Source organism: Engystomops pustulosus, chromosome 6 (genome assembly GCF_040894005.1).
Source record: "Engystomops pustulosus chromosome 6, aEngPut4.maternal, whole genome shotgun sequence".
NCBI lineage: Eukaryota > Metazoa > Chordata > Amphibia > Anura > Leptodactylidae > Engystomops > Engystomops pustulosus.
In genome coordinates, this window is record NC_092416.1 from 185,094,436 (window position 1) to 185,108,311 (window position 13,876).

The 13,876-nt window shown below is 43.4% G+C and overlaps 2 protein-coding genes across 2 annotated transcripts in view; both read left to right on the forward strand.

Annotated features, from left to right (window-relative positions):
• Positions 1–2,942: 2,942 nt before the first annotated feature.
• LOC140065152 (uncharacterized) overlaps positions 2,943–13,876 on the forward strand; it is a 47,149-nt gene continuing 36,215 nt past the window's right edge. The window contains exons 1-2 of the mRNA XM_072112693.1: positions 2,943–2,951; positions 7,041–7,128. The gene's annotated coding sequence lies outside the window, so the exon portion shown is untranslated. The remainder of the gene's footprint in view (positions 2,952–7,040; positions 7,129–13,876) is intronic.
• The window catches only part of LOC140065154 (uncharacterized), a 154,690-nt gene continuing 144,774 nt past the window's right edge, over positions 3,961–13,876 (forward strand). The window contains exons 1-8 of the mRNA XM_072112694.1: positions 3,961–4,170; positions 4,433–4,519; positions 4,646–4,825; positions 4,909–5,032; positions 5,114–5,283; positions 5,788–5,967; positions 6,051–6,174; positions 6,256–6,353. Of these exons, the coding sequence (XP_071968795.1) occupies positions 4,168–4,170; positions 4,433–4,519; positions 4,646–4,825; positions 4,909–5,032; positions 5,114–5,283; positions 5,788–5,967; positions 6,051–6,174; positions 6,256–6,353 (966 nt within the window). The 5' untranslated portion in view covers positions 3,961–4,167. The remainder of the gene's footprint in view (positions 4,171–4,432; positions 4,520–4,645; positions 4,826–4,908; positions 5,033–5,113; positions 5,284–5,787; positions 5,968–6,050; positions 6,175–6,255; positions 6,354–13,876) is intronic.

A 13,876-nucleotide genomic window follows, 5' to 3' on the forward strand; every position in this document is an offset into this window, starting at 1 on the left:
CAAAATTAAAATACTTACTATTACATGATAATAAGAAATAAAATATAAAAAATATAAAAAATAAAAAAAATAAATCTCAAAATCAAAATATAATAATGTAAGCAAATAAATTGAATAAATCCCTCCTTTGCATTATTTAAATTTAAATTTACATTCCATATGATATGTAATATACATTCACATACCTATTGGGCAATTTGCAATGGAAGACAACTATGTTTCTCCCCCCTTCCTCCTAACACATATTTCCATCAACATTTTATGTCTTATATCGTCTTAAACGATATAATTATTAATTGGGGTATAACTCACCTATGTTGTCCAGCCATGATGTCGCGGTGAGTTGATCCTTCGTGACTCTCGCCTCGACGTCATGGAAGGCCGTTACGGCATGATCGCGGCAGTATTACATGACAGTATTACATGCCGGTATCACATGACAGTTCGAGATCCGACTTAGTATCTGAGTTCTATTTTCTATCTTCTATCTCTATTTCCTCTTATAACCTCATAATTATTAGTCGCATGAATATTGTCCTCTTATATGAGTTTATGTTTAGAGATCTTTTACAAAAACGTTATGCATTTATTTTATATGTTGGTAATTTTAGGGTTAACCAAATACAAGGGCGTTTACCGGAAACATACCGACCACGTCACTGGGGTTTTGGTATATCCTCCTAACTTCTTTACAGTTGCATTTGTGCCATGACTAAGGGTGCGTACAGCACCTGAAACGCGTAGGCACTTTTGTAATGACCGGTGTTGCCATTGGGTTGTCATCTTTTATATTTTAAACAAAAGAAAATAAAGACTGAACAAGATTTTAAACGAGCCACGCCGGTGCCGGAGTGAATTTGTTTTTTTTCCCTATGTGATACCACGTCAAGGTCCAGACGTACTCCAGGAGCACGACGTAGAGCCGAGGTGAGCCGCTATTTTTTCCACAAAACTTTTTTTCTTTGTCTTAACATTTTACCCCTTTTCTATTGCCATTTTGGAATCTGTATTCAGATTTTTTTTTTTACTTGAAAAACCTCTTCCAGCATGTTCATCACTACTTTTATTACAATTTGGGATAATGATCCCAACTTTTGGGTTGAAATATCCATCTCTGGCCTTAAACACATCCACAAAAGTCACCCAGTCCACATATCCACCCAGTGTTAAAAAATAGTGTTTTTAATGTCAATTAATTTAAATCTAATTAAATCTTTGAAAATTATTTGGTAAATCTGTTGAATCATAATACTTGCTAAATTTGTTAATCTCTTCCTCATACATTTGAATTCACACAATGCCTTGCATCACATTTTTTTTATGCTTTTTTGACGCATTCCAAAGGGTTCAGCGTTGATCACATGTTGAAGTAACATTGTGTTTTAGCAAATGCAATGGAAACGCAATGTTACTTTAACATGTGATCCAGGCTGAACCCTTTGGAATGCGTCAAAAACTATTCAAAAACGCAACACAGCGCATCGTGTGAATGCGCCCTTAACCCCTTAACGCTCTGCGCCGTAGCTCTACGGCGCAGAGGTATAAGGGATGTGTGAAGAGGGCTCACGGGCTGAGTCCTCTTCATACAGAGGTGGGGGTTGTTGCATATTGCAGCAAACCCCCACCGCTAATAACCGCGGTCGGTGCTTGCACCGATCGCGGCTATTAACCCTTTCAACGCCGCCGGCAAAGTCGCCGCCGGCGTTTAAAAGACAGCGGCGCGCGGGCGCCGCCATCTTTATTACAATCGCCGCGCCCCGAACGTCATCAGGGGGCGGCGATCGGTTGCCATGGTAGCCTCGGGTCTTCGTTTGACCCGAGACTATCTGGCATCTGCCAGTGGCTCATTGTAATGAATGTGCTGCAAAAATGCCATATATTGCAATACAGAAGTATTGCAGTATATGGTAGGAGCGATCTGACTATCTAGGGTTAATGTACCCTAGATGGTCTAAAAAATAGTGAAAAAAATTTTTTTTTAAAAAGTTTAAAAAATAAAAAAAATTAATAAAATATTAAAAGTTCAAATCACCCCCCTTTCCCTAGAACGGATATAAAACATAATAAACAGTAAAAATCACAAACATATTAGGTATCGCCGCGTCCCAAAATGCCCGATCTATCAAAATATAAAAACGGTTACGGGCGGCGGTGACCTCCGAGGCGGGAAATGGCGCCCAAATGTCCGAAATGCGACTTTCACACCTTTTTACATAACATAAAAAATGAAATAAAAAATGATCAAAATGTCGCACAGACCTCAAAATGGTAGCATTGAAAACGTCGCCTCATTTCGCAAAAAATGACCCCTCACACATCTCCGTGCGCCAAAGTATGAAAAAGTTATTAGCGTCTGAAGATGGCAAAAAAAATTTTTTTCTTTTTTGTACACATTCGTTTAATTTTTGAAAATGTATTAAAACACAATAAAACCTGTATAAATTTGGTATCACCGCGATCGCACCGAACCAAAGAATAAAGTAGGTGTGTTATTTGGAGCGAAGAGTGAAAGTCGTAAAAACTGAGCCCACAAGAACGTGACGCACGTGCGTTTTTTTTTCAATTTTTCCACATTTGGAATTTTTTTTCAGCTTTGCAGTACACGGCATGCTAAAATAAATAACATTACTGGAAAGTAACATTTGTTACGCACAAAATAAGCCCTCACACAGGTCTGTACACGGAAAAATGAAAAAGTTATGGATTTTTGAAGTTGGAGAGCGAGAAATGAGCCGAAAAACCCTGCGTCCTTAAGGGGTTAAAGTTTTGTGAATTTTCTATATTGATCACATGGTTATGACATCATCACAGGTCCTATCTCCTACATCAGAAGAGCTTCAATTCTGACTCCTCCCATAGACCGATCACATGATCATGACATCACCACAGGTCCTTTACCCTCTCGGGTTTGGCTCCCCCCATAAATACAGAGCACATTGCTGCAGGAGGAGGTACAGTGCGGGGCCTGCAGGATTCCTGTGGGGGGGTTGTTTACTGGTCAGTTCAGGAGGATAACGTACAACGATTTTAGAACTTCTTGATCGGATTTCTGAGGAAAATATCTTCACTGAATCTAATTGTACATTAAAGGGTTGTTAAAATGTTTTGACGATAAAGGGAAGATAGCCTTACGTATTGGCGCACATTTACCTGTCCGACGGAGTTCACCGATAATGTCCGACGATAATGCACTCTGCCGTGATTCACGTGTGTGCCCAATAAAGTGCATTGTCCGTGTATAATGCGCTGTGCGGGGAGTCACTAAGATTGTGCGCCCGATATCCTGCATGTGACGCTTCCCCGCTCAGGTCCCTGGAGTTCACCTTCTTCCTCCTGGTGCATGTAAGTGCATTGTCTTGCGACACAATCCCGAGCTCAGTCCGAATCAGTCGGATCGTCCGAATGCCCGTGCCCTGATTTCTGTTGAATGAAAGCTGCGGCAAAATCCAATTGTGTGCGACACAATGCCAGCACAGACACCTTTTAAATACCTGTCAAAGCTGCGCAAATCCCCAAAACAGCGAACAGTCCTACGAAAGTGCAATCTGCGACCCTTAGTAAATAAGCCCCATTGTCTAAGGCATAAAAACCCTGTTGAAACTTGTGGGATGGAAGTATTTAGGTCCAGAGGAGAGAACCTGGGAACCTACGGACAACATTGATGCTCCTAATCTCATTTATTTTTCTATTGTGACCAGAAGAAGAGGCTTTGTGTGAAGGGGACATTTATTCTCTCTCCCGGCTATGTCTATTAGCTCTGAATGCTCTTCCTAAACGCCATTTTAAATGTTTGTTTCCCCAATCCATAAAGATCCCACCGATCACAAGAACATTAGACCCGTTAATTGATGGAGATGCAGGTTGACCATGTGTCCTACTGCTTCAGTCACTACGATGGGAGTGTCGGCTCTCCTATCTATGAAGACGGCTGATGGATGGCAAATGATGTCACTTATCTCAGGGTCTTCATGGGTCATGTGATTGTTTCCTAGCGAAATATGTCTGTTTGGTTTGCATTACCATAGATGCGCAGTATAAGACAATTTTCAACAAATATGTATGTGAAGGCTGTGAGTTACGTTCAGGTGACCCATGGACCATGCTTTTCTGCCACAATATGGGAGACTGAATGGCTCTTACTTCTAGATCTATGAAACATTCTCTAAAATGGTAATAGTTTTATTCTCATCTCACCATTGTGGTTCATAATTGCCTTTATCATTGATCATTAGGTTTCCACATGTTTCCACACTGATTTTATCTCAAACAGGGAGAAAAATTCTTGACAAGATGTTCAATTAATATTCAACCCATGGACATTAGGACATCCTCAATAATATGCTCAATGTTTTACCTTATTCATTTCAGTAACTGTAATTTTATACATGGGATTTTGTACGCTTAAACAAGGGCTGATCTTCTTTCCATTTAGGTTTGGATAATGGAGAGGGACAGGGACAAGATGGTGGAGAGAATCTTCCAGCTCACCCTAGAGATTCTCTTCTATATTACTGGAGAGGTGAGAGATTGTGATGAGGTCACATGACATCATTATCTATGGGAATAACAGATGATAGGACTGGAGAGGTGAGAGATTCTGGAAATGTATGGAGGGAGATTTATCAATGTGTCTCTCCATAACCAGGATTACACAGTAGTGAAGAAGACCTCTAGTGGGCGCTGTCAGGCCCCTGTGTATGAAGGACGGGGGAGAACCCTGAGCCCAATCCCGGCTCCTCCACCTCACCCCCTGATACATGATGACATCAATGAGCAGAAGATCCTAGAAGTCACCCACAAGATGATGGAGCTGCTGACTGGAGAGGTGACACTGCTGGGAATGCTGGGACATTATACAGTAACGCTATGAAGGGATCTGGGTGATGACGGGATCATTGTATGTGTCAGGTTCCTATAAGGTGTCAGGATGTGGCTGTCTATTTCTCCATGGAGGAGTGGGAGTATTTAGAAGGACACAAAGATGTGTACAAGGACGTCATGATGGAGGACCACCAGCACCTCACATCAGCAGGTAATAGACAGGACTAAATCCACACGTCCTTTCATTATCTGTATGGAAAGAAGGAATTCAGTCTCTGGATGTTTCCTACAGGTAGATCCAGTAAGAGAACATCACCGAAGAGATGTCCCAGTCCTCTTCTTCTACCACAGGATTGTTCAGAGGAGAAATATGTCCCACAGGATCAGACAATGGACAGAGACCCGAGGATGGAGAGAATATTCCACCTCACTCTAGAGATTCTCTTCTATGTTTCTGGAGAGGTGAGAGATTGTGATGATGTACATTATATTATATATGGGAATAAAAGATGATAGGACTGGTGGGGTGAGAGTATTCTGACTTATTAACCTGGCTGTAAGCAGGTGTTTTATAGATAGTCTTATATCTTTGCTTTGAACAGTAAACACAACAAGTCACTTGTTGTCAGATAGCGTCAACTCCATTGTAGAGGCATGTAGGAAGATTCTAGCTTTATTTGGTGCAGAAATCTTAAAGAAATGCAGTTTAAAATGGTGTGAAAAGGATATAATTTGCGCGAGTAGCAGGGACATAAATATATATGCTTTTCCTGACATGAAAGATGGCTGCCAACATGAGGGAGAGGGGAGGAGTTACAATACTGCAATTAGAGGACAAGAAGACAGGAGGGTCAAAAGGCAAAGCAGTATAACACATATACATGTCAGTCAATAGAAACAAGTCCTGGGACATGACATCTGGAAATGTATGGAGTGATATTTATCAATGTTTCTCTCAATTACCAGGATTACTTAATACTGAAGAAGGCCTCTAATGGGCGCTGTGAGGCCCCTGTGTTTGAAGGACAGGGGAGAACCCTGAGCCCAATCCCGGCTCCTCCACCTCACCCCCTGATACATGATGACATCAATGAGCAGAAGATCCTAGAAGTCACCCACAAGATGATGGAGCTGCTGACTGGAGAGGTGACACTGCTGGGAATGCTGGGACATTATACAGTAACGCTATGAAGGGATCTGGGTGATGACGGGATCATTGTGTGTGTCAGGTTCCTATAAGGTGTCAGGATGTGGCTGTCTATTTCTCCATGGAGGAGTGGGAGTATTTAGAAGGACACAAAGATGTGTACAAGGACGTCATGATGGAGGACCACCAGCCCCTCACATCAGCAGGTAATAGACAGGACTAAATCCACACGTCCTTTCATTATCTGTATGGAAAGAAGGAATTCAGTCTCTGGATGTTTCCTACAGGTAGATCCAGTAAGAGAACATCACCGGAGAGATGTCCCAGTCCTCTTCTTCTACCACAGGATTGTTCAGAGGAGAAATATGTCCCACAGGATCATCAGGTAGATGGAATAAGTCTCCATGACATCTTCTCTGATCTGTAGAGTTTTATTCTATTTATAATGTGGAATCCCTTTTCTATTTAATCTTTCTGTACCTGACTGAAGTTTAACTGTTAGCTTCTTCGTGGGCAATAATAGGAAGGATTATATTTGCCATGTAGATAATGGGGCTCATTTACTAAGGGTCCGTCGGACGCAACTATTTCCAATTTGCGTTGAATTGCCCCGGGATTTTGGTGCATCGGCGCTGGCTTGCACGCGACAGAAATCTGGGGGGAATGCCGCCGGACAACCCGACGGATTCGGACAACGTGCAGGATTTAACATTTAGAATTGTGACACAAGACACGCTCTTCCATGCAACAGAAATAAGAAGGTGAACTCTGGCGGACCTTGGCTCAGAAGCGACGGATGCAGGAACTCGGGTGGATGAGCTTAGTAAATCGTGGCAGACCTGAATCCACGTCAGACAACGCACCGTGGGATCGCGACAGGATCGGAAAAGTAAATCTGCCCCAATGTCTGGTTCTTCTCACAGTTTCTGGCTCTGGAGGCTGCTGTTCATAATAAGGATTTGTGATGGATGTCTGCAGTTATGTGGCTTTGCTGCTTGCATGTTATATTTGCTCATCATGGTGACCTCTGTTGTCTAATGACCTGTACAAATATATATTACTTCATTTTCAGGGTGAAGATGTGAAGAATATTCCTGCCCCAGAGACATATGTGAGGGGCGATGAGCGATGTAAGGAGGAGATTCCTACAGGTAACTGCCCAGATGAGTAGTAACCACTAGATAATGCAGAGACGAGTGATAACACAATACAGAACATGGAGACATAGACTAAGAAAAGCTGGAAGGTGGGAGCTATGAGGGTCAGGAATACTGCTCACCAGGACCTCGGAGGAAGAGGCTGAGATGTTACAACAGTAATAATACAGAACCTTATGCTAAGCGGAAAGAATTTTCTAACCACAACCAATGTTAAATTTATATTATATAACCTGTTTTATTCTCTGCAGATGACGACACCAGGAGCTCAGAGGAACATCTGATATCAGACTCTAAAGGAGAGCCTCCGTATATTGCACAAGATTCTCATAAAGAGCATGAGCATATCCTAGGTTCACTTTCAGGCATTCAAAGCAACAATCTATTATCTGATCCTATTAAATGGGTTGTATCTACACAATCATTATGGACTGTTGAGCCGAATATAGGTCATATTGTTGTATTTCAAAGTCATCACAATGGGGAGAAGTCGCATAAAGGTTCAGAATTCGAGGAAAATTATAGCGATAAAACAGAACTGGAAAGACAACCGAGTCAGACAAAGGAGAAGCCATTTTCATGCTCTGAATGTAAAAAAGGTTTTAACTACAAATCAGACCTTGTTGCACATCAGAGAAGGCACACGGGGGAGAAACCATTTTCATGTTCAGAATGTGGGAAATGTTATAGTACGAAATCAGATCTTGGTAGGCATTTAAGAACTCACACTGGAGTGAAGCCATTTTTGTGTACAGAATGTGGCAAATCTTTCAACCAGAAACCACATCTTAGAAGACATCTGAGAACTCACACAGGAGAGAAGCTATTTTCATGTCCAGAATGTGGAAAATATTATAGTAATAAATCAGATCTTAATAAACATTTAAGAGCTCGCAAAGGAGAGACGCCATTTTCATGTACAGAATGTGGGAAATATTATTGTGATAAGTCAGATCTTATAAGACATTTCAGAATTCACACAGGGGAGAAGCCATTTTCTTGTACAGAATGTGGGAGATCTTTCAGTGATACACAAAATCTTAAAAGACATCAGAGAATTCACACTGCGGATTAGCCATTTTCATGTATATAATGTGTAATAAAAGCGTATAAATTATAAATGTTGTCATACACTAATTGTTTTTGTGTGGGAATTGTTCTAATGTTAAAAGAAACCTGTCAGCTAAACTTACCCACACGCAGTAAACATATCTTTGAAAACTGCTATTATACAGCAGTACAACTATCCCTATATTGTTCCTCGACATGCCTGTAAAGTTCTGCAGTTTGTTCATAAAGTTGATTCAACATTTAGGCAATTCACTCTTTGTGAGTCCGATCATCGACTTTCCTTTGAAGATTGCACTCTCTTCAGCGGCTTGGCTACCTTATTCCCCTCTTTCTTAGGAATGAGAGAGACGTTGACTGTGTGTAACTCTCTCGATGGCTGAGAAATCTACCACCTCATCACCCCCTATCTCAGGAATTCTCTTCAGCAAGTCACACACTGCCAATGGGGGGAATCCAATAAGACAGGTATTTTGAATAAAGTTCCCCCCACTGAGGAGGCAATTCATGTGCCCTTTTCGCCAGAGAAGAGGCGGAAAAGGCATAATGAACTTCCCCCAATGTTATTCCTGAGGGAAAGGGAAGTGAGTTAGCTGAGCCGAGTCACACAAAATGGAATAGATGACAAGCCCCTCGTGAATTAGGAGCTGAAGGTACAGCTGAGCTGGAAGAATATGAATATTTTGGACTAAACTCAAAGGAAAGATGATGAAAGGACTCGCATGGGGTCATTTTCCTTGATGGTGAGTTAGCTTTAAGAATGTACTGTAAAATTTTATAGGCATAGGGAGGAACAATGTAGAGATAGTTGTACTGCTGTTTAATAGCAGTCTTCATATGTATGTTAAGTTAGTGTGGGTTAGTTTGACTCACAGGTTCCTTTGAAATCAGATCTTGTTTAACACAAATTTGTTTTAAATATTAAAAAAAAAATCATGGATGGCAAATACAGTCAAATTATGATGTCATAAAGGAAGCTCACATTTACATTTCCGTGAAACCTGTCCTGCTCTGAATGTAAACTGAATCAATATCTGCTGCTGCTGTGCAGATGGAACAGACATCAGGTAGTAGCAAGATAACCCCTATAAAAGAGTGGTAATGTAGGTGGTGACCACAGACCATTTCTCTGTTCTTATCCTTTTGGTTGTCTTGGCCACTTTTGCATTTTTCATTGCTCTTACTCCTAGAGGTAGCATGAGGCAATATTTACAATCCACAGAAGTTGCTCGGGTAGTGCAGCTCATACAGGATGGCTCATCAATGCGAGATGTGGCATGAAGGTTAGCTTTGTCTGTCAGCAGTTTCCAGAGCAAGACGCAGATAGAAGGACACAGGCTAGTACACCAGGAGACATGAAGGTACATGAGGTACATACGGGCACAACTTAACAGGAGGATGACTACCTCCTCTACTGTACAAGGAGAAACAGGAGGAGCAGTGCCAGAGCCTTGCACAATGACATCAAGCAGCCTCTAATGGTCAGCGCAAATGGTCAGAAACAAACCCCATGAGTGTGGTATAAGGGCCAAATGTTCACAAGTGTTTTGCTTATGTGCAAGGCATGTCCCAGAGAAGATTGGCAGATTCAACATTGGCACCCTATGATCTTCATGGATGAGAGCATGTTCACATTGAGCACATGTGACAGACGTGACAGGGTCTGGTGACGCCGTGCAAAATGTTCTGCCGCTTGCAACATCCTCCAGCATGAGCGGTTTGGCAGAAAGTTAGCAATGGTGTGGGGTCAGAACAGCCCTCCATTCACTAAAAAGAGCTAGCCAGTCTTCCATTAGGTACCGGGCTGAGATCCTCAGACCCATTTTGAGACCGTATGCTGGTCTGGTGGACCCTGGGTTCTTCTGATTCAGGACAATGCTAGGCCTTATGTGGCTGTAATGTGTAAGCAGTTCCTACATGATGAAGGAATTGATGCTATCGACTGGCCTGTCTGTTCCCCATAGCTAAATGCAGTCAAGCACATATGGGTCATCATGTTGCCAGGTTTCACCACAGATTGTGCAGGAGTTGACTGATGCTTTAATCCACTTCTGGGAGGAGATCCCTCAGTAAAATATCAGCCGCATCATGAGGAGCAGGTCCAGGCATTGAATGGAGGTCACAAAGGAACGTAGAGGCCACACACTACTGAGCTTCATAGGTGGCATGCCCTTGTATTGCAGGGAGGTCATACAGGCACGTGGAGGTCACACACTACCGAGATTCATCAGAGGCATGCCCTGGTATTTCAGGGAGGTCATACAGGCACGTGGAGGTCACACACTACCGAGATTCATTGGGGCCATGACCTGGTATTTCAGGGAGGTCATACAGGCATGTGGAGGCCACACACTACCGAGATTCATTGGGGCCATGACCTGGTATTTCAGGGAGGTCATACAGGCACGTGGAGGCCACACACTACCGAGATTCATCAGGGGCATGCCCTGGTATTTCAGGGAGGTCATACAGGCACGTGGAGGCCACACACTACCGAGATTCATCAGGGGCATGCCCTGTTATTTCAGGGAGGTCATACAGGCACGTGGAGGCCACACACTACCGAGATTCATCAGGGGCATGCCCTTGTATTGCAGGGAGGTCATACAGGCACGTGGAGGTCACACACTACCAAGATTCATCGGGGGCACGCCCTGGTATTTCAGGGAGGTCATACAGGAACGTGGAGGCCACACACTACTGAACTTCATCAGGGCATGCCCTGGTATTGCAGGGAGGTCATACAGGCATGTGGAGGCCACACACTACCGAGATTCATTGGGGCCATGACCTGGTATTTCAGGGAGGTCATACAGGCACGTGGAGGCCACACACTACCGAGATTCATCAGGGGCATGCCCTGGTATTTCAGGGAAGTCATACAGGCACGTGGAGGCCACACACTACCGAGATTCATCAGGGGCATGCCCTGGTATTTCAGGGAGGTCATACAGGCACGTGGAGGTCACACACTACCAAGATTCATCGGGGGCACGCCCTGGTATTTCAGGGAGGTCATACAGGAACGTGGAGGCCACACACTACTGAACTTCATCAGGGCATGCCCTGGTATTGCAGGGAGGTCATACAGGCAATGTGGAAGCCTATGTAGACACTACGGAGTCTCAATTCTTTGTCTTGAGGCATTTCCACTGAAGTTGGAGCAGCCAGATGTTTGATTTTCCACTTTGATTTTGAGTCTCTTTTTATTCAAGTTTTGATCATTCCAAATCCACACCTACATGGGATATTCATTTTGATTTCCTTTGATTAATTTTGTGTTTTATCTTTCAGAGCATCTTCCACTATGTAATTAGTAAAGAATTTAAATTGGAATATTTCAATCATTGAGATCTTAAAAGTGGTATTTTATTGTTCACTTTATTTTTTGGGCCGTGTTTTGATATAGATGGGAATTGTGAGATTCGCAATGGTTTTCTTATATACAGCCCTATGTGGGGCCCCCCAGCAGCTCTGGACCACGGCACTTGCCCAGGTATGCCCAGTGCTGGCGCCGCCCCTGCCTATATACTGTAGAAAGTAGTATATACAATCACTACAGTACAAAAAAAACCTGTAAATAAAATATTATAATGATTTAATAAAAATATGGAGGCCCTAATTGCTTCATGATTTAATGATGAGGAGGGGAGCTAAAAATTTTCATCAATCTCACGTGGGGCGGTCAGAGATGGTTTGAGGGTCAGGTGTGGCCCGAGGTTCGTACAATGTGCAGGTCTAAATTAAAGGCTTATGCCCACATTCGTTATCTCAACACACGGCTGCAATAAACATTAAAGTATTGATGCCCACTGCCGTTATTTTGGAGAACTACGAGGCAGTTCTGTTATAAAGAAGCACATTTTATAGTCTGAACAGTTTTTTTATGCATCATGCAAACAAACTTCCATGAGGAATATAAACAACAGATGCCATAATCAGCATCCACGTCTTGTGGCCTCTCATACTGTCATGTAGGTCATGTCAGGTACTGGTTCCCCTGGTGCGTGGCGGATGCAGTGGTTTGGCCTAGCCGGGTCATACCCAAGTTGGTAGTAGTTGATGCTGTTGCTTAGACAGACACATGGAGGCAATGTGGATGGTAACAGTAATGCCAGTCTTTACTGAAGATAAGCAACTTCCAAACAGCCCAACTACAGGAGCACCATAGTGATGGGTTATAAAGGAGCCGGTTCTCAGGGGAACAATATGTGGACATGGCTTTGGCGAAACGTCTCTATTTTCGGGCTCTCACCCGAAGGTAGGTGCCAGGACATCAGCTCTGCCGACATTGTCCAGAATTGCTGATTACAGCGCTGGCTCCGTGCACTATCACTGTTCTCCTGCTAAAAAACACAGTCATCCTTTCACATTCCCTCGCAACAGCTCCTCTCTGCTTCGGCTGTATGTACCAGGGTCCACAGGTGATGACATCATGTGATGATGTCATCTCTGCCTGTCAGCTTCACTGCTACACACAGCTGAAGCCGAGGAGAGAGAAGCTGCTCTGGGGGAATGTGGAAAGGTGTGTTTTTTATTTTACTGTGGGGGGTGCCATAACTGAGGTAGCTGCTGGGGAGGGGAGCACATTAAGATGGGAGGGCTGCTTGGAAGGGGTCCGCAATAACAGGGGAAGCAGCTGGGGGTGGGCACAATAAAGGGGGCAAAATAAAAGTGGAGCTTCTGTGGGGAGCACAATGTTAGGGGGACCTGCTGGGGGGCACAATAAGTGGGGCTACAATGTGAAAGGGAGCTGTGGGGGACACAATGTGAGTGGGAGATGGAGGGCACTAAGGGGGAAGTAATACTGTGGAGTAAGGGACGGAGAAAAAGGCACGGCTCAGGCCAAAAAAATGTCTGCAGTGTGTCTCTGTCTCTTTGATATAAGTTGGGAGGTATCCATTGTGATCCACACCTGCTTGTAGCTTCAAAAACTGCATCTGAAAATAGCAACATGTGGCCTCAGACTGCAGGGAGCCGTTCAGGAGCCGGCTCTTTATAGTAAGCTAAGCCTAATTATCCAGCTCACTAAGAAGAGCCAGACTGCCCATCACTGGATCATAGTCCTTATACAGGTGGTCCCCTACTTAAGAACACCTGACTTACAGACGACCCCTAGTTACAAACGGACTTGTAGCCTTGTGCTACAATAATCATCTGCAACAGTAATCAGAGGTGTCTGCAAATAAGATTTATTTTTAATCCTGGTCCTTATGACTACCGAACATTTTAAAAATCCAATTGTCAGAGAGACCAAAAAAAAAATTCTGTCTTACAATATAATTGGGTTACAATGATAAACTATACAGTTCAGACTTGCATACAAATTCAACTTAAGAACAAACCTACAGAACCTATCCTTTATGTAACCCGGGATTGCCTGTACATAACACTCAATCCACATTACAGTGCCCAACAAGGGTTAACAGCTGCTGTCAGCTCTGAGGGTATAGTGTACCTGATGAGATTAGTAGTATGTGCCGCTCTTGTAGCAGGACTTCTGGGGTTTGTAGTTCCCCACACTGACCTCTTTGTGGTGGTGTTACTGTAGGTCCAGCACTCATATCTCATCCACTCACCTCACTGCCTGAGGGAGAACTCTCTAGACTTTCCTGAGGTAACCGTCTCTTTACTCATGTGACCTCTCCCCTTGTCCAATCAGGAGGCTGTTGTCGGGGCAGGT